This window comes from Vigna angularis, chromosome 5 (genome assembly GCF_016808095.1).
Source record: "Vigna angularis cultivar LongXiaoDou No.4 chromosome 5, ASM1680809v1, whole genome shotgun sequence".
In the NCBI taxonomy this organism is placed as follows: Eukaryota; Viridiplantae; Streptophyta; class Magnoliopsida; order Fabales; family Fabaceae; genus Vigna; species Vigna angularis.
Window position 1 is genome coordinate 16,162,039 of NC_068974.1, and position 21,918 is coordinate 16,183,956.

The 21,918-nt window shown below is 36.3% G+C and overlaps 1 protein-coding gene across 1 annotated transcript; it reads left to right on the forward strand.

Annotated features, from left to right (window-relative positions):
* The first annotated feature begins 11,538 nt into the window (after positions 1-11,538).
* LOC108320275 (uncharacterized) lies at positions 11,539-20,353 on the forward strand. The gene is made up of 3 exons (XM_052877847.1): positions 11,539-11,738; positions 18,309-18,416; positions 20,155-20,353. Exons 1-3 carry the CDS (start codon positions 11,596-11,598, stop codon positions 20,291-20,293), a joined length of 390 nt encoding a protein of 129 aa, XP_052733807.1. The 5' UTR covers positions 11,539-11,595; the 3' UTR covers positions 20,294-20,353.
* Positions 20,354-21,918: the final 1,565 nt, after the last annotated feature.

The following is a 21,918-nucleotide window of genomic DNA, read 5'->3' on the forward strand; positions in this document are numbered from 1 at the left end:
TAATATGCAAAACGGAAAATAAACATGTATGCATGAATGTGATCAATGGCTAAAGCAAAATACAAACACTTTCAATGGAATATATGGATGAGTATGTTGTTGGGGGTCAATTTCATCTTATCCACTCTCATATATTTTAGGAATTCAACATTCAAGTCATCATTGTTAATGCCACTCTCTAAATTACCTTGTCAAGAAGGCCTATCCCCAATTACGAGTTCATACAATTCCTAGCATTCCTAATAATTAGTTCTTTTAGCACAGGAGCTTAACGACAACCAATATACTATTGGGAGTAATTCCCCGGATCTAGACTTCCCCGTACGTTCCCGTATCGACAAAATCAATAATCATGCATTGAATGAGTTAAACAAAGCAAGCCTTGAGCAAAGAGGAAAAACCCTAACTAATGATGAAAGAAAGCATAAGTCTTAGATTAAGATGCAAGCACAAATTCCATATATGAGAGCTTCAAAAGATTACATTGATTCCCCAACAAACATACAAGGTTTAGTTCACCATATTCATGGTGAACCTAGATGAACAATAATGAAAGAATGAAAGATAAAACCCTAAAAAGGTGAAGAGGTAGCCTGAGCATCCAAGATCCTCCTTCAAAGGGGTGGAAGAGAGAGTGTTTGCTTCGTCCCAGCCAAAGATACAAACCCTAGGAAACCCTAAAGCTTATATATTATTCGTAAATTACAGAAAAATTAGGCCCAAGCCCATAAGTGTGCCGCTCAGCGGTAAAGTACCGCTCAGCGGTCAGTGCGCGAGCTCGATTCTTCCCCTCAGCGGCCATTTTGCCCCTTAGCGGATCTCCCGTGAGCTCTTGAGTGCCGCTCAGCGGTAAACTGCCACTGAGCGGTAGTTGCGGCTTCTCCATTTGCACTTTTTGATGTCTTTTCTGATTCCATCTCTCTCCTTCTTCACTTCTTTCACCAAATTCACCTTAAAACCTGCACAAAAACACTGAAATCAAGCATATACGTGTCCAGCTCTCTTATTTCTAAAAAGATGAATAAAAGCATGATTTCAAGCTAGTTTCTAAGTATAAAGGTTGCTTTTAGTTTCAATTTTAAGCATGAAAATAACAGTTTTTCAACTGTTATCAGTGCCTAGAGGGCACTTTAAGAGGAGTAGATCTGATGTACCTATCCACATCAAGAGGGCATCTTTGATACCACTAGCCAAATATTGGATGACCTTCTCCTAGGCCAACATCCACCCCTGCTCCCATATGTTTGATATCACCACTCATAGTGCTATCCTTTTATATTGTATTTTGAGTGGAAGGGAGGTCAACTTAAGGGCAGTTATTGCTGAGGAAATGAAGAGTTGTGCACGTGCTGTGAGCAGCAGGACCCCTCTAGGACACCCCTCTCTGATCACACATCTGTGTGAGATTATGGGTGTTGATGTGTCAGTACCACCATTAGAGCAGCCAAGGAAGGAGCTAGATGAGGCCTATTTCACTTACTACTGCTCTATAGAGGAGCAGGCCACAATTCGGCCATCACAGCAGGCTCCTAGAGGGCACAAGAGGGCACCACCACTAGCACAGGGGCCTGCCCATGAAGCCGCCTCGTTTCAGATGCGGGACATGTATATGTCCCTAATGGAGGCCCGGATGATGGCTCTCTACAGAGGACAGCAGGAGTTGCTGAGGACGCTCACGTCCGCCTTTCCTGATAGGAAGTTTATTTCACAGGAGGAGTTTGCAGCCAGGGTAGCATATCCAGAGGATTCGGCACATGCAGACATTAGAGCAATAGGTGGAGATACAACTGATGAGGAGGAGGACTCTAATGATTAGAGAGTGATTGTATTTGGCGTCTACTGATGGATGCTTCTTTGTTTAGACAGGATTTCTCTTTACTTTTCCTTGCTTTTATTTTATTTTGTTTTTTTATTGTTGAACTCTTTTAATATTCTCGTTTTTATTGTTTTTTCTATATTGATGTACTCTACTTTATCTTATTACAGTGGTTTAGTTCTTCTGATGTTATGTTTTGATGAGAGTTACTTTTTTATGCTTATTGTTTGAATTGAGGTTGAGATGATGCAAGATGTGAAAACACACAGGTGGTTGCATCTAACATGTGAAACAAGTGCTTGAGGTAAAACTTGATTGAGATACTGAGCAGGATGTTTTTCTGAATTCTGAAACTTGAGAGTTTACTTGTGTGAGTTTTGGGCTTCAGAGTTGTTGTGAATAATTGCTATTACTTTGGAAGCATAAATAATTTTGCCCAAATTTTCTATGATTGAACTACTTGTTTGCAGGTTTCATATGATCAACGTCATCTTTTGTTTTCCCTTATTCTTTTAGCCTTCATAAATTTTTCCATTGAAAAGAAAACCAATTGCTCTACCTTTTGAACCTTAAGCCTTAAGCATGTTTTGAAAACCCTGTTTTAAATTCTTTACTTTGAGTTGAGTTGAGAATATTTGTGAGGTATTGAAAAAGGTTCGAGTTTGGGGTTGCTGGTAAGCAACCCCACTTTTCTAAGCAGTGAGAAATTGAAAAGCAATAGAAAAAGAAAAAGGAAAAAAAATGAAAAGGAAAGAAAATGAAAGGAAAAAGGAAAAAGAAAAAGAAAAGAAAATAGAGCTAACTGCAAGGGAAAAAGGTTGGGAAAGATATTCTTGAAAAGAGAACCTGTGAGTAATTGATAAATTCATAAATGTCTCTCTTAACTCAAGGAATTTTGTTGACCAGAAAAACAAATTTCCTTCTTAGCCCAGCCAAGCTACAAGCCATGAAAAGCCCTTGTGATGACAACTTGCTTGTGAGTCTGTTTGATTGTGGTTAAATGAAAAGCAAAATTAATTTATGTGACAGTGTGATAGTAGAGTGAAAAAGGCACCAACACTATACACCGGTAAGGGAGTGAGATACTTTTGAATGCTTGAATGATACACTTTTGAGTACTTGAGCGAAACACTTCCCTTGGTGAGGAATAGTTCTTTGAATTTCTGATTACATCTTTGCTTGGTTGATTGAATGCTTTTAAGGATAGCATCTGTTGAACTGTTTGAGTATCACTTTAAGTTATTTGAGAGAAAGCATCTGTGCATCTTGACTGAAATTCCTATGATAAGCTGATTTAAGTGATTACTTGTCTTAGAAAAAGATTTTGAAAAACTGCTGAACCACTATGATATTTGTTGAGAGCTAAGTTATTTTTTGTTTTGCTTGAGGACAAGCAAAGTTCTAAGCTTGGGGTTGTAATAACGGTTTAAAATACTGTTATCTGTGATGTAATTTTGATACTAAATACACTCTTTTTGACTTAGAAACTTGTTTGGACTCATGTTTTTTCATTAAGTTGTGTGAATAAGAGAGTTGAGGTTGAATTTGATGATTTTATGACTAATTCCCTTTGTTTTGATAGAAAATGAGTTAATAAGGAAGCAGAGATGAAGTGCTAAGGATATAGAGCTCAGAAAGGCCTAGAAAAGCACCAGAAGAGGGAACCGCACGAAGCTTGGGCGACCTGCAGGAGGCTTGGGCGTGGAAAAATTGACGCCCGCCGCCCGGGCGGGCTAGGCCGCCCAGGCGTCGGACCCCTGAAGCCCGGGAAAAATTGAAGGCTCAAGCCATACGGAAATCGACGTCCACCGCCCGAGCGGCCAAATTGGGCGCCCGAGCGGCGTGCGTTGCTAATCCGGCCCAATTTTTGCTCTGTTTCGACTCTTTTGGACTGGGCCCTATTTCTACTCCTTTCCAACTTTATTTAAAGGACCCAGGCGCTCTAGGTTTTGTATCTCTGGATGGAGCAACACAATAGCACATTCTTTTACTCTCTGAAGGCGGATCTGAAGGCCGACGCTTCCTCTTCTACTCTTAGGGTTTTACTATCTCATGCTTTTCCATTGTACATCTAGTTTCTCCATGTCTATGCGAAACTAAACTCTATTTGTTGTTGGGGAATGATGTAACCTTGTGAACTCTCATGTATTTGAATTGATTCTTAATCATATATGCTTTATTCATTAATTGTTAGGGAATTCATTTGTTTTAATGCGTGCTCTATTTAACTCATTTAGTTGCATGATTTATGAATTGCATGAGTGCCGGAAGGTTCCTTACAATTCAGGTTCTTGTTGAATTCTCCCAAGGTTAATATTTCTCAGGAATGAGGGTATGAGTACTTGGTCGTCTTAAGCTCTTTATCTTCAGACTTAATTTTCTAGGAACGCTAGGAATTGCACAAACTAGGAATTAAGGCAGGCTTATTACGCCAAGGGATTGGGTTTTAAGTACTTTAGTGAGTGACGTTGACATTAATGCATAAAGAGGAATTCTTATATACATGAGAGGGAACCTGGTGAAATCTAACCCCAACAACATATTCATCTCATATTAAACAACATTTGTTCATCTCTGTGTTACTCTGCTATTGATCAATTTGCATTCATATTTTATTTTGTGTTTTTGCATCACAAACCAATGATCACGTCTATTTTAAGTCTTAATTAATTAATTTATCACACGACTGTTTTGTTACCAATTGAGGAGCATTGGTATCTTGAAGCTACTGTGAAGTTTTGATGATGATAAAAGTTGAAAAAATTGAAGACTCTAAATGCATCTATGTTAAACGCATTTTGTAGAAACAAATGTATAGGATAAATTGTAATGATGTAAAAACTGTTAGAAGTTTTTGTATTTAGTGAGTCATTGCGCAAATAATCGATTATCAAGAGCCAATTTAGAAGAGAGTTGCTCACGTAAATAATCGATTATTACAAAGAATAATAGATTATCATTGTTTCATTTAATACTGTCCAAGTCTTTGGAATAATCGATTATTGCTCAGGATAATCGATTATCACATTTTGAAAACCCCATAACGGACACAAATAATCGATTATCACTTATGATAATCGATTATCAATGGCAGTTGGGAGATGTCTTTTCAGTTTTTGTCCCTGCACGAAACTAGGCTTATAAATAGAGGTCTTCACAGCTCTTAGAAAAAAACTTTTCAATTGAGAGTATTAGAGCTTTGTGCCTAAGGGAAGCTCTCTGTGAGTGAAAAGGATCTATGCCATTTTGAGAATACAGTTTGTCTGAGGAAGTTCTCAAAGTGATAGAGTTCTCTTGTCTGGTCTTGTGAATAGGAGAAGCTCGCACTTTGTGTGTCAAAGGTCGGAGCAGTTCTCTTCAAGTTGGCAGAGCTGTTACTTCTGGTTCGTGCGTCGAAGGAAGCTCTTCCGGTTCGTTTGTCGAAGGAAGTTACTTGTTGCACTCTTCTGGTTTGTTTGTCGAAGGAGGTGTTTTCTATTTTTTGCTCATTTCATTATCTTGTAATCTGTACAACTATATTTTTAGTGAAAAAGGTTAATCACTATTTATAGTGATTAACGACTGGACGTAGAATCTTTTGATTCGAACCAGGATAAAAATTCTGTGTTGATTTTCTTGATCCCTAAACTCTTAACACATCAACTGTTCGATAAAAGTTCGCTAAGAAAATCAATTTTTGGAGTCTATTGACAAGGGTATTTGGGAAGTTGTTATGAATGGACCAATTGTTCCCACTATTTTTGTAAATGATATGCAGGTAGAAAAACCATTTTTACAGTGGACTATGGATGAAAATAGAATGGCACAATATGATGTTAGGGCTAGGAACATAATTTTCTCTGCACTAACCCTTAATGATTTTTTCAAAGTTTCTGTTTATGAAAGTGCTCAGGAAATGTGGGAATTTTTAAGAGTCACTCATGATAAAGTCACAGATGTTGTTAAGTTGACGTTGTTTGATTCAAGCTCCTCAAGCTCAAACAATTCAAATGAGCAAGAAAATTTATGCTTAATTGCCAGCAATGAATCATCTAAAAGCCAACTCTTGAAGAAAAAGAAGGACAATCAAGGCTCCTCATCAAGCTTTAAATGTTATGGATGTGGTGAAAGAGGCCATATAAAACTCGTTTGTCCAATTATCAAGAAAATTCACAAAAAGAAGAAGGTCCACATTGCTTGGGTTGATAATGCCTCAAGTAGTTCAAGTGATTTTGTTCAAGAAGCAAACTTATGTTTGACAGCTAATGTTGATGACACTGCAAGCCAAGTAAATTGCTCTAGCCTTGACACTAGTGAATTTGATGTACAAAAATCTTTTCTTGAATTGCTTGATGAATCTGAGAAATTAAATGTTGCTCATAAAAATTTGAAAAAGGAGTTTAAAGAATTGCAAATTAAATAGGAGAAAGCATTAGATGAGGAAGTTATTTTAAGAAATAAAATATGCAATTTAGAAATGAAAGAAATTACAAATGTTGAACATCCTATTGAATGCCTTTCATGTAAGATTCACGTGCTTGATATTGATACTCTTGAAAATCTGCTTGAAGTTGCAACTAGAAATAATAATGTTGAAATGCCTATACCTGTTAAAAAGGTTTATAAAAACAAAAGTGTTTTTAAAAGTAAGAACCAAATTAAAAGAACCCGTAGGGTATGGGTTGAAAAAGGAACTGTGTCTTATAGAAACCCAAATGTTGTCACATGCTTTTATTGTATGAAAAAGGGGCACACTTCTAAAAAATGTAGAATTAAACATTTTGATGTTCCAAATGGAAAATATGCTTGGATTCCTGTTATAAAGTAAATTGTCTCTAACCTCAAAGGACCCAAATGAGATTATGGGGACCAAAACTCTATTGTTTTGTTTTGTAGGTTAATTTTTCAAAAGGAAAAGAAGGCTCTATGGTATCCTATTATTTTTTAAGAGCTTTGAAATAATTTATGAATGTGTGTTTTTCGGAAATTAACGTAAATAATCGATTACCAAGGGTAATAATCGATTATCTCGTCCTCAAAAATTTGGATTTTGGAAATTTGGCTCGCACATAATCGATTATTTAAAGTAATAATCGATTATCTTAAGTCACAACGTAAAAAAAAAATTAAATTTTTTTGAGTCTATTTTTAAAAGGGGATTATTACATTCATGGGAAGATATATGAGTTTGTTAGATATCTTGTTTATATCTCTATTATGGATTAATTAATACTATTTGTACTTCTTAATTAGAGTTGAATTTCTTCTTATATTCCATGAGGTATTATGTTCTTTCATGTTATGAAATTTCAATTTTATTTCTGTTTTGAAATGCATTAATTCTTTTGTTGAGGAGGAGAAAATTTTGAGGGGAAGTTTTTTCCACTTTTTTACTTTTCACTTATGATCAAAAAGGGGGAGAAAACTTCTAATTTAAGTAGTGTAGTTATTACTAACATGTTTGTATGTTTGTAAGTATGAAATCTATGCAGGAAATTAGAAATGCTTTTAACAAGAATATATTTTTTATCATCATCAAAAAGGGGGAGATTGTTACCAATGAGGAGCATTGGTATCTTGAAGCTATTGTGAAGTTTTGATGATGATAAAAGCTGAAAAATTGAAGACTCTAAATGCATCTTTGTTAAACTCATTTTGTAGAAACAAATGTATAGGATAAATTGTAATGATGTAAAAACAGTTAGAAGTTTTCGTATTTAGTGAGTCATTGCGCAAATAATCGATTATCAAGAGCCAATTTAGAAAAAAAAAATTCAATTGAGAGTATTAGAGCTTTGTGCCTAAGGGAAGCTCTTTGTGAGTGAAAAGGATCTATGCCATTTTGAGAATACAGTTTGTCTGAGGAAGTTCTCAAAGTGATAGAGTGCTCTTGTCTGGTCTTGTGAATAGGAGAAGCTCGCACTTTGTGTGTAAAAGGTCGAAGCAGTTCTCTTCAAGTTGGTAGAGCTGTTACTTCCGGTTCGTGCGTCGAAGGAAGCTCTTCCGGTTCGTTTGTCGAAGGAAGTTACTTGTTGCACTCTTCTGGTTCGTTTGTCGAAGGAGGTGGTTTCTATTCTTTGCTCATTTCATTATCTTGTAATTTGTACAACTATATTTTTAGTGAAAAAGGTTAATCACTATTTATAGTGTTTAGTGCCGAGAGTCCTCTAGGATACAATACTTGGTCTTACCATTTTATATTACTTGTGCGATTTTGTATACTTGCCAATCTGTCAACAGCTATCTCATGTAGAGGTGTTTCAGAATGAGAAGAGTTTAAATCGTTCGGTCAAAAGTAAGGGGAGTGTAGATCATTCGGTTATAAGTGATTTTTTGGACATTTTTTTCGGAAGAGGTGCTTGGATTACCTCCTCAGAGAGAAGTGGAATTTTCTATTAATCTGGTGCTAGGAGTAGGGCCAATATCAATAGCTCCTTATAGGATGACTCTAGAAGAGTTAACCGAGCTAAAGAATCATATTGAAGACCTGCTTGAGAAGCAATGCATTCGATCAAGTGTTTCACCTTGGGGTGCTCTGGTGTTGTTAGTAAAGAAGAAGGATGGTAGTTCTCGGTTGTGCGTGGATTATAGGCAGTTGAACAAGTTATCCATCAAGAACAAGTATCTGTTGCCTAGGATTGACGATTTGATGGATCAACTGTATGGGGCTACAGTGTTTTCTAAGATAGACCTAAGGTCAGGTTATCACCAGATTCTAGTCAAGGAGGGTGATGTTCAGAAGATTGCATTCAGATCCAGATATGGTCATTATGAGTATGTAGTAATGTTGTTCGATGTTACTAACTCTCCGGCTATATTCATCGATTACATGAACCGCATCTTCAGACCATTTCTAGATAAGTTTGTGGTCGTCTTCATTGATGACATTCTTATCTATTCCAAGACTAGGGAAGAGCATGAATTTCATCTTAGAACAGCACTACGTGTGTTAAGAGAAAAGAAGTTGTATGCTAAGTTGTCCAAGTACGAGTTTTGGATGGAAGAAGTGCAGTTTTTGGCACATGTGATCTCGACTGGTGGTATTTCTGTAGATCCGGCTAAGGTGCAAGCGGTGCTTCGGTGGAAAAGGCCTCAGTCGGTCACGGAGATTAGGAGCTTTATTGGTTTAGCGAGCTATTACTGTTGTTTTATTGAAGGATTTTCTAAGACAGTAGCGTCGTTAACTCAATTGACTAGAAAAGATCAACCTTTCGCTTGGACCGGTCGGTGTGAAGATAGTTTTCAGGAGCTAAATCAAAGGTTGACAAGTGCTCCTGTGTTGATAATTTCGGATGCAGGTAAAGCCTTTGAGGTATTCTGTGATGCTTCCTACCAAGGGTTGGGTTGTGTGTTAATGCAAGAAAGAAAAGCGATTGCTTATGCTTCAAGACAATTGAAAGTTCATGAGAAGAATTACCCTACACATGATCTTGAGTTGGAAGTTGTGGTTTTTGCTTTGAAGATTTGGAGGCACTATCTCTACGGCGCCAAATTTCAAGTGTTCAGTGATCATAAGAGTTTGAAGTACCTCTTTGATCAAACGGAGTTGAACATGAGGCAGCGAAGATGGATGGAGATCCTTAAGGATTTCGAGTTTGAGTTGTTGTATCATCCAAGCAAGGCTAATGTGGTAGCTAATGCCTTGAGCCGAAAGACTGTGCATGTATCTGCTATGATGGTTAAAGAACTGAGTTTGGTTGAGAGCTTCAGATATTTAATACTACATGTGGAGATGGAACTGAACAACTTTATCTGCAGTAGTTTTGTACTAGCAAGTGGATTGTTGGACAACATCAGAGAAAGGTAGTCGGTTGACAACGAGCTACTAAAGTTTCAAGGTTTGGTCGGTTCAGAATAGGGAAAGGATTTCAGTGTAGGGACGGACGATCTCTTAAGGTTCAGAGGAAGAGTGTGTGTGCCTAGTGATTGGGAATTGAAGAGATTGATTCTTGAGGATGGACATCAGAGTCGTTTTAGCATGCATCCAGGCATGACTAAAATGTATCAGGACCTCAAGGAGTCATTTTGGTGGTCAGGTATGAAGAGAGATGTGACTCGGTTTATATCTTCATGTTTAACCTGTCAAAGAGCTAAAGTGGAGCATCAACAACCGGGTGGGTTGTTACAATAGTTGGAAATTCCCGAGTGGAAATGGGATAACATTATTATGGACTTTGTTACCCATTTACCCCGAAGAGTCAGAAGTCATAACGCTATTTGGGTGATAGTGGACAAGTTAACTAAAAGCGCTCATTTCCTTGCTATTAATTTGAAGATGTTAATGGCCAAGTTGGCTCAGCTGTATATCAGAAAAGTAGTGAAGTTGCATGGAGTGTCGTCTAGTATAATTTCGGACAGAGATCCTCGGTTCACCTCTCGATTTTGGTAGTCATTACAGAGTGAATTAGGCAGTCGGTTGCAGATGAGTTCAGCTTATCATCCCTAAACAGACGGTTAGTCTAAGAGGACAACCCAAACACTTGAGGATTTGTTGAGGACATGTGTTTTGGATCACTTGGGAATCTGGGATGAAGTGTTGCCATTGGTGAAATTCACCTACAACAATAGTTATCAGTTCAGCATTGGTATGACACCGTTCGAAGCCTTGTATGGAAGACGTTGTAGGATTTCTCTTTGTTGGTTTCAAGAAGGAGAATCAATGTTGACTGGGCCAGAACTTCTTCAGACTACGGAAAAGGTGAAGCTAATTCAACAAAGGTTGAGGGCATCTCAAAGTAGGCAGAAGTCTTATGTCGATCGTAAGCGGATGCCTTTAGAGTTTGCTAGTGGAGATCATGTTTTCCTCAAAGTAGCTCCAACTTCTAGTGTTGGAAGAGTTGTTCGGTCTAAGAAGTTATCTCCTAGGTTTATTGGTCTTAGTGAGGTGTGTGATCTCTTAATAGCGATCGATCTTAGTAGGTTATGAGATCTCTTAGTATTTATCGGTCTTAGTAGGTGTGTGGTCTCTTAGTAGCGATCATTCTTATACTACAAAAAATATTACAATTACATATGAATAATTATATACGAATTATAATCTGTATGTAATATAAATATTATATACAAATTTTATATACGAATTTTTAAAAAGAAATACATACAGATGTTACATACGGACCATCTGAAAAATCATTTTTTAAAAAGAAATTGAATTTACTAGGCACGGAACCCTCGACCTCTCTCTCTCGAACCCTAATTCCACCTTTATTCCCTGCAACTTTCATTCCTCCTCCTCTCTCGACCTCTCCTCTCGAGCCTTAATTCTATTTCACATTTCTCTGCAACCTTCCTTCCAGCTCTCCTCTTCCTTTCATTCTTCGTTCTTCTTGCATATAACTCTCACATAAAGTTATAAACACTGAAACAACGACAGCAAGTTTCACCATCTTCACCCTCTTACTTTCCTTTTTCGCAGGGACACACAACATAAGCTTCTCTCATTTTCATTTTCAACCGCTCTCAAAACCCTCTAAAAGCATCTCGGTAAACCCTTTTCCTTTTTCTTATAATTTTCTATGTTTAAATATTTGTATAAAAATGATGATATTTATCTTAAAGAGTTGAACGATCGATTTTCTTAAATCACCATCGTCAACTCTTCCTGCACGATCGGTGGAACTCGATTAGGGTTCCCGAATATCATTTGCGTCTCTGTGAGGATAAGAAAATTTGGGTTTCTAAGAATAAAAAAATTAAGTTTTTTGAGGACAGGAAGGAAGAGAAGTGGGAATGAAGGAAATTTTGGGATAAAATCAAGAAGAAGGAAGAAAAAGGTGGTGATAATAAGTTTAGAGGCATTCATGAGGGCAAGGTTAAGGAAGAAGACACTGAAGGTGTCCATGGCTCAACTTCTTCCAAGGACACTGTATTTGACAACCAAGGTTGTTGGTGTCAGTGCGTTTGCAGATGTAGGAGCTCATCCGAGGATATATCTTTGGCCGAGGTTTTTTCTTGTCTACCATTAATGCTTGTTTATAGAAATTAATCTAACCCCGTGGTGATTTTTGCAAGGAACTCGGGGAAGGGGATTGGGCTTTTCAATGTTTGATTATATATTAGTTTAACTTGGTTGGGAGTTTGGTGTGATTTCTATTTTTCTATTTTGATGATGGTTATGACATGGATAGATATTATTTTTGGAATAAACTGACTTTTAAAAGGATGGTTATATAGTGCTGATGGACAAATTTGTAAGCACCAAAATATGATGTCACAAACTTGTTTCACAATCGGCAAGTATGACCGAATCGTTCAAGTAATAAACTTGGTAAGACCAAGTATCGTTCTTCCCAAAGGACTCACGGCCTAGTTTAGTTGTGTGGTTTGTTGATTAGCTAAGACTTACAAACGAAATAATTGGATTTTATATGCAAGACGAAAAACTAAACATGTATGCATGAATTGATCAATGGCAAAGACAAAAGATAAACACTTTCAATGGATTATATGAATGAATATGTTGTTGGGGGTCAATTTCATCTCATCCACTCTCATACATTTTAGGAATTCAACATTCAAATCATCATTGTTAATGCCACTCTCTAAAGTACCATTCTAGATGGCTTCTCCCTAATCAAATAGTTCATACAATTCCTAGCATTCCTAATGATTAGTTCATGAGTGCAGGAGCTTAACGACAACCAATATAATATTGTCAGTATAATATTGGGAGAAATTCCCCGGATCTAGACTTCCCCGTACGTGTCCGTATCGACAAAACCAATAATCATGCAATAGAATGAGTTAAACAATGCAAGCATTAAGCAAAGAGGAAAAACCCTAACTAATGATGAAAGAAAGCATAAGTCTTAGATTAAGATGCAAGCATAAATTCCATATATGAGAGCTTCAAGAGATTACATTGATTCCCCAACAAACATACAAGGTTTAGTTCACCATATTCATGGTGAACCTAGATGAACAATAATGAAAGAATGAAAGAATAAACCCAATAAAGGTGAAGAGGTAGCCTGAGCATCCAAGATCCTCCTTCAAAGGGGTGGAAGAGAGAGTGTTTGCCTCGTTTCTGCCAAAGATGTCTAACCCTAGGACGTGCAAGCCCTTATATACTAATCTAGAGTTACAAAAGATTACAAAAGCCCAAGCCCAAAAAGTGCCGCTCAGCGGTGGTTGCGCGTCTTCTTTCTTCCCCTCAGCGGCCATTTTGCCCCTCAGCGGTTCCAACGTGACTCCTTGAGTGCCGCTCAGCGGTAAATTACCGCTGAGCGGTGCCTTCGTCTTCTCTTTTTGCACTCTTTCTTGTCTTTTCTAATGTCACTTCTCTCCTTCTTCACTCTTTTCACTAAATTCACCTTAAAACCTGCACAAAACACTCAAATCAAGCATAAACCTGTCCAGCTCTCTTATTTCTGAAAATATAGATAAAAGCATTGATTTCAAGCTAGTTTCTAAGTCTAAAGGTTGCTTTTAGTATCAATTTTAAGCATGAAAATAACAGTTTTTCAACTGTTATCACAACCCCAAACTTAGAACTTTGCTTGTCCTCAAGCAAACAAAATGTAACTCCATCTCCAACCAATTCATATGATGATTCACTCATTCAAAATCCTTTTCTCAAGATAAGTAACAACTTCATTCAAACTTATGACCAAGATTCAATTAAGATGTGCACATGCTTTAGTGTTCACAAAGTCATTTAAATTCCAACAAATGCTATTTTTCATGAATGATCAATCACTTAAGCATGGATGTTCATGTGCTTATGGAATATTTCCTCACTAGGTAAAGTGTTTCACTCACCACACAAGTGTATAAGAGGTATAGTGTTTCGCTCATTCACTCCACTATCACAATGTCACATGAATCAACTTTGCCTTTTATTTTACCATAATCAAAACAATCACAAGCATGCATCATCAAAAGGACTTTTCACTGGCTTATAATGTGGCTGGGCTAACAAGAAAATTGGTTTTTCTGGATCGCAAAATCCTTGAGTTAAGAGAATCATAACAACACAATCATCTTATTCATTCCCAACTTGCCTTTTACAATTGCAATTGCATTGAGCTTTACTTCTTTTTCTTTTCTTTTCTTTTTCTTTGCATATTCTTACTTTTTAGCTCTTAGCTCAATGCTTTTTATGTTTTCCCAACAACCCCAAACTTGAACATTTAACAATACCACACAAGATCTTCTACTTAACTCAAGGTAAAGATTTTCAATCAAAGGTTTCAAGTGTATGTTCAAGGCTAAGGGTTCAAAGGATAGAACACAAAGTGTTCTCTTTTAGTGGGCTAATTTTTGTATTTGGCCAATAAAAAGGGTTTCAACAACACGGCCTTGATCATATGATGCAAAACAAGCAATTGATTCAATCATAGAAAACCTGGGCAAAATCATTCATGCTTTCAAAGTAATAGCATTCAACAATAACAACTCTGGAGCTCAAAACCTCACATATAAGCTCATTCACATTTGACATACACATCCTGCTTAATTTCACAATCACAATCATGATATCCTGCATTTGTTCACAAAGCTTGTGAATCACCTGTATAAGCATTTAATGTGCACATCATCTCAACATCAATCAATCAATAAGCATCATCAAGCATTACTTATCAAACAATCACAGTTAATAGCAAACCATCACACAAACCAGGTTTCCAACAGAGTACATCAAACCCTAATATAAAAACAAAAACAAATAAGTTCAGAAAACTTAAACCAACAAAAGCATAAGCATATGATAGCATTCATCAGCAAATGCTATCTCAGCTCCTCATCAGTCTGAGCTGTCCTCTGTATCTTCCTCTTCTTGGATCTTCTAGTCTTGATTCTTTTTGCCCGATGAGGAGGCCATCCCTGCATCAAACATAATTCACAAAACCAAAAGATACATTGTTAAGCATTAGTAAACCACAATGAAGAAATCAGCCCCTTCAATGATGCTCTCTCCCAACCCCAAACTTAGATGGAAAACTAGTGAGCAAGTGAGTGGAAGAGATTTTTTTCTTAAGAGGTAAGAGTGAAAAGATGTGGAAAACCTAGGAGAAGATGTGTGGAAGTGTTTGTGCAGAGAGAAGCCAGAAAATAAACCCTAAAACGCAGCTTGGGGTATAACAATACCCTAATGGGCTCGGGTCCCGCTAAGGGGAACTTAAGCCCATCTGCGATAGTACCGCTCAGCGGTAATTGCCGCTCAGCGGCACTTTCGTGAAGTGCTCCTCTCCTTCTTTTCTTGACCTACGTGCCTTCCCTACATGTCCCTCATAGGTTCCCTGCAATTTAATGTTAAAAATGCTTATGCAAATCCTAACTAAAAATAAACAAACAAAAACAATCAATCAACTGGGTTGCCTCCCAGGTAGCGCTTGTTTAACGTCACGAGCCTGACCCAAAATCCACCAACACCCATCAGTAGGTGTTTCAAACTTACCAGCACCCATCAGTAGGTGCAAAATTTCTTACCAACACCCATCAGTAGGTGTTACAACATAGTATCCTTCAGTAGATACTTAACCACCTAGCATCCTTCAGTAGATGCTATCTCCAACAAAATAGTTACAAAATAAAGTCCACAACTTAAAAATTACAACACCAAAATAAAATCAAAAGTTTATCAATCACTGGGTTGCCTCCCAGCAAGCGCTCTTTTAACGTCACTAGCTTGACCCAAGCTCAAGTTCCTTCTTCTTTTTCTTCTTTCTACTGAACTTCTTCAGAAATTTGATCAAACCAGGAACCTGTTGCAGTGTCTCAATCATAGGAACTTTAATCTCCAATTTCTTGAAGATTTCCATAAAGCACTTGAACTTCTTTTCCTTCCTATGATTCTTCTTTAGATGAGGATGGGATTTTTCATATGATTTCTTCTTCTTTCCTCTCATCTTCTTTTTCTTCCTTTTTCTCTCCCTAAAATTTCTCTTTTTCTTTTCTCTTATTTTTTTCTTCCCTTTTCTTTTTCTTTTCAACTTCTTTATTTTCACACAAATCTTCTTTCTCTCTTCTCTCTCAACCACTTCTTTCTCTTTTTCTTCATCTTTATTTTTCTCACTCAACTCTTCTTTCTCTTTTCTCTCTATCTTTTCCGCATCTCCCTCTATTCTTTTCTCATCAAGAATCTTGTCACTTTCAGTGACATTGGTTTGCCCTTCCTCCTTAAGGTTAACTTCAGTATTAACCTCATCATCCAATCTCTGACTAATGTAACGAAAGTGCATCTCCATCCTTTTACATGATTCTTCAATGCTTTTCTGAGTAGAGTCGGAATTTTTCAAAAATCGTTGAAGGGTGTCCTCCAAACTTTCTGATAAAAAAGGTTGTTGTTGAATAGGAGCTCCTCTTTCACTGTTCCACTTATTGTCATTCGTAGTCATGTTTTCAATTATTTCTGTGGCTTCCTCTGGAGTTTTCCATTTGATATTGCCTCCAGCTGAGGCGTCAAGCATCATCATGGTTTGTGAACCAAGACCTCCAAGGAAGATTAGGACTACTTCTCCTTCGTTAAATCCATGCGTGGGAGTCTTTCTTAATAGGCTTTTGTACCTGTCCCATGCATGCCCCAGTGATTCTTCCATGCCTTGTCTAAATGAAGAGATCTCTTGCTTCCCTTTGTTGATTTTAAAGCTTTGTTGCTGCCATTGTTGTTGTGGTTGGTTCTCAAATTGTCCGGCAGCTTGCCAAAATTGGCTTTGATCCATGCTTGAGTGAGGTTCCCACCATTGGTTGAGATTACTTTGGTAGAATTGAGTGCCCATATAGTTAAATTCTTGACCAAATTGCATTCTGCAGACATTAGGCACAAAACTCTAGGAAATATTTGTTAGCACAAAAAGATAGAAGAAGATATATATTCAGAAGATAAAAAGATTTAGAAAATAGAATCAAATAAAACCTAATCTAAAAAAAAAAAATAAAATCTATCCTATAAAATAAAATAAAAAAAAATCTAACCTAAAAGATAAAATAAAATCTAATCTAACCTAATCTAAAAGATAAAAATCTAATCTAACCTAATCAAAAATAAAATCAAATAAAATAAAAACAGAAAAAATAAAAACAGAAATTCAAAAAGTCAAAGATAATCAATAATCACACAAATTAACCAGTTAAACCACGAGTCCCCGGCAACGGCGCCAAAAACTTGATGGACAAATTTGTAAGCACCAAAATATGATGTCACAAACTTGTTTCACAATCGGCAAGTATGACCGAATCGTTCAAGTAATAAACTTGGTAAGACCAAGTATCGTTCTTCCCAAAGGACTCACGGCCTAGTTTAGTTGTGTGGTTTGTTGATTAGCTAAGACTTACAAACGAAATAATTGGATTTTATATGCAAGACGAAAAACTAAACATGTATGCATGAATTGATCAATGGCAAAGACAAAAGATAAACACTTTCAATGGATTATATGAATGAATATGTTGCTGGGGGTCAATTTCATCTCATCCACTCTCATACATTTTAGGAATTCAACATTCAAATCATCATTGTTAATGCCACTCTCTAAAGTACCATTCTAGATGGCTTCTCCCTAATCAAATAGTTCATACAATTCCTAGCATTCCTAATGATTAGTTCATGAGTGCAGGAGCTTAACGACAACCAATATAATATTGTCAGTATAATATTGGGAGAAATTCCCCAGATCTAGACTTCCCCGTACGTGTCCGTATCGACAAAACCAATAATCATGCAATAGAATGAGTTAAACAATGCAAGCATTAAGCAAAGAGGAAAAACCCTAACTAATGATGAAAGAAAGCATAAGTCTTAGATTAAGATGCAAGCATAAATTCCATATATGAGAGCTTCAAGAGATTACATTGATTCCCCAACAAACATACAAGGTTTAGTTCACCATATTCATGGTGAACCTAGATGAACAATAATGAAAGAATGAAAGAATAAACCCAATAAAGGTGAAGAGGTAGCCTGAGCATCCAAGATCCTCCTTCAAAGGGGTGGAAGAGAGAGTGTTTGCCTCGTTTCTGCCAAAGATGTCTAACCCTAGGACGTGCAAGCCCTTATATACTAATCTAGAGTTACAAAAGATTACAAAAGCCCAAGCCCAAAAAGTGCCGCTCAGCGGTATTTACCGCTCAGCGGTGGTTGCGCGTCTTCTTTCTTCCCCTCAGCGGCCATTTTGCCCCTCAGCGGTTCCAACGTGACTCCTTGAGTGCCGCTCAGCGGTAAATTACCGCTGAGCGGTGCCTTCGTCTTCTCTTTTTGCACTCTTTCTTGTCTTTTCTAATGTCACTTCTCTCCTTCTTCACTCTTTTCACTAAATTCACCTTAAAACCTGCACAAAACACTCAAATCAAGCATAAACCTGTCCAGCTCTCTTATTTCTGAAAATATAGATAAAAGCATTGATTTCAAGCTAGTTTCTAAGTCTAAAGGTTGCTTTTAGTATCAATTTTAAGCATGAAAATAACAGTTTTTCAACTGTTATCAAGTGCCATGTTGTTGTCTTTGTGATGTTATGGGTGATCATTTTTGTTCAAATTCTCATCTGCATACCACATGATTGACCATTGGCCAGAGGTCTTTCCTGCAGCTACAGATTCACGCTACTTCTGTGACCTTGGATTACCAGCTATTGGATTCTCACCTATGGCAAACACCCCTCTTCTACTCCATGACCATAATGAGGTGATTCCTTTAATTTATTGTATGCATAATTGCTTGTTTTGTCAGTGAGCTTATTTGCATAAGAGCTATCATTGTCTTTAGAATCATATATCTGATTTGTTATTTAGAACTGAAGCTTGCATTAGACCTCGTACACTGGCATCCTGGGTTGACTTTTAGCCTCTTGAAAAACTCCTGTTTGCCACATTAGAGCATAGTTTTGGTAAAGAAAGTGTAACCATAAACACTTGGATATCTTATTTTTTGACAATTATATATTATATGCTGTAGGAGACTGGCTTTGGTTATTCTTGTTGCTGTTATGCTCTTTTTTGCATTTGTTGGTTTCTATACGTTTCTTTTATCCTGTTTTAATACTTGTTTTTGTCTCTATGATAAAGATTTTTTGTCGACTCATGTGATTGTTTTTGTGGTCACAACTTTCTGCAGTATTATCAATATTTGGTCTGCAAGGTCTTGTATACATGTAAGTTAAACTAGTTGAGCATTTTTCTATTTATTTTTTATTTTTTGACTTTGTAATTCTCAATAGTTTGTCCCATCTAATCACCAGCCATTAAATCATGTTCTTTTAATGACTGCAGCTTGATCCTCATTGGTTGGATTCTTGTTGCTGGCACATTTATACTTTGTGGTATATTTCTCTTTCTTCACAAGTAAGTCCCTTCTATCTTGTAGAATTTATATTGAAGCTTTTAGTTTTCATCTTTCAGTTACTCTGTAAACTTGTCTATTATGAGTCACTTATTTCGTGAAGTCCATTTTCTGGTATAATCACTTGTGTTGCACATGTATAACAAAAGCCTATTTTATTGCATATTTGCTTGTTGAATCTAGAACACTATAAGTGGAACGAGATTCCACACCCACATTCAATTTTTTTGTCTCTTCCTAAAAATAAATTTTATGCAAAACTTTCTTTTTTATATAGCTTTGGATACATTAGAACCAGCCTCCATTGATTTTCTTAATCTCTATTTCTCGGTTCAACCAACCCTTCCACAATCGGATTGTAGTCTTTTGAGCTAAGACAAACAGGAATCCCATCTTGCTTTGCGGTATTTTTCCTATTGGATTTTTTTTATTTGAAAATAAATTTAGGATTTGAAAATTCATTTTAGAATTTAAAAAAATTCAAAACAGGATGTTCTGAAAAGTATTTTTTGATCTGAAATATCTTTCAAAATACTTGTTTAATAATTTTTTTTATATTTCAGTTTTTGTGTTCTGAAAATATAAACGACAAAATTTTGAAACAAGTATTTTGGAAAGTAATTTTAAATATAAAATTATCTTCTGAAAATTTCTTTCTTTTGTTTTGGATGGGTATTTAGAATATGTTTTTCGAATCTAAAACTATTTTTGGATCTTAATATTAAAAATAAGATGTTAGAATATTTATTATATTTTTATTTACGAGTGATTTGGAAAATACCACTTTTATGGGGTGGAGGAAGTAGTTTATTCATGTTCGAAGTAAAGCCAATTTTATTTTGTGGAATAAGAATCGTTACTGTCTCTATTCTAGTTACTTTTGGAATAAGTATTTAATTATAGTAATTAAACTGTCACAAATAGAAAATTAATTAACCTAGAATAAACATACTGCCAAAATACTCCCTCAGTTTTTAGTGGCTAAAGCTATTATTGTATATTCAATGGTTTTGTTGTTCATGGATCTTTATGGTGGCTAAAGCTATTATTATATATTCAATAGTTTTCTGTCTTAAATGGACAGGTTTGGAGAGACCAAATGCTACTTTAGCATCTGTGGTACAGTCCCTAAAGTTCAGTTTGAAGATAGTGTGTTGGAAGCTTTATTAATGTCGATTAATCTTAGTGGTTTGAAAAACCTTTATCATTGTAAATGGCTTTGACATAGTGCCAGCTTAGATTATTAAATTTGTTTTTTATGAATATATATTAAAATTGTGGGTGTTGAATAGGTAACACATTGTAAGAGATTTATTAATGTAATTGTTTAAGAGATTGTTAAAAAGTAAGAGTTGTATTTATTTTTTGAATTCTATTTATAAAAAATAATCAGTTCTTGTTATTTGAACATTTGGCAATTCTGTTTGACTTTTATGAGCTATATAAAACTTCTAACTATTGAGGGCAATAGAATCATCTATTTTATTTTTTTTTATAAAATCGTAATTACATATGGATTTTTCCGTATATAATTATATACGGCTTTTATATATGAATTTTTTCATATGTAATTATATACGGAAAAATTTGTATGTAATTATATACAGAAAAATCCGTATGTAACTTATCTACGTTTTTTTTATTTATGGATTTTTGTTCGTATATAATTCGTATATAACATTATTTTATATACGGATTTTGGAGGTTATATACGAATTTTAATCATATATAACTGTGATTTTTCTGTAGTGTTAGTGGGTTGTGTGGTCTCTTAGTAGTGATCGTTCTTAGTAGGTTGTGTGGTCTCTTAGTAGCGATCGGTCTAAGTGGGTTGTGTGGTCTCTTAGTAGCGATCGGTCTTAGTGGATTGTGTGATCTCTTAGTAGCGCTCGTTCTTGTACTAGTGCTCGACCTCATACTTGTATTCGGTCTTAAATGCGTTCAGCCTAAGTTATAGGTGTTCGGCCTAAGCCATAAGCGTTCGGTCTAAACTTAGTATTTGGAATAGTGGTAGTATTCGGTCATGATGTGGTACTCGGAATCCTCTAGTTGTCGGTCATTAATAGCGCTCGGTTTTCTCTTCAACTGTATCTATAATTGACCGTTCGGTCTCCAACATTCACAGGGTGTTCGGTCTTGTTTTTCTATGTTGGTGATTTTTGTTTGGCCTATATTCATAGTTATTCTAGTGTGTTGTTTTAATTAATTGATCCAATTGCTTTGATGGCTTATGTATGCATTATCATAATGGTGTAAAAAGGAAAAGTATGGTATGATAATTGTAATATGGATGTGAAAGAGAATTCCAAGGAGGAATGTCTCAGTGATTGGTATGAAGGTGGTGGTAAAGTATGAATATGAACAGCAAAATCCACAGCGTTCATCGTGACATTCTAGTGATTACTAAGTCTCAAGTAGAGATGGGTAAGTCATGTCGTGAGAATAGCAGGAGGTCCTAGCCTATAGGGTCTTAGGTGAGTTATAACGGATTTACCCCAGGTGGCAGCTGATGGTTTTCCAATTACTACACCCCCGAGTGCACGAACGACCCAAGCTACATATTGATACAATCCGGATGGTCAAGTCAAGTAGTCGGTCCTTGCATGAATTAATGTGTTCGGTTTTGGTCTGTTTGAGTGGTCGATCATTGCATGATTTTAAGTGTTCGGATGTTACATGATTATGTATTTGTTGAACTTGCATGATAACTTAATCAATTAAATTAATTTAGCTTACCCTTCTTTTCTATCTTGTTCATGTTTTCCGTTCGGTACTCTCTATTTCTGATGATCACCTTGTGGGTGTGAGTAGAGGAAGGGAGTGTTCGTTGGAGGAAGCGTTGGACGGC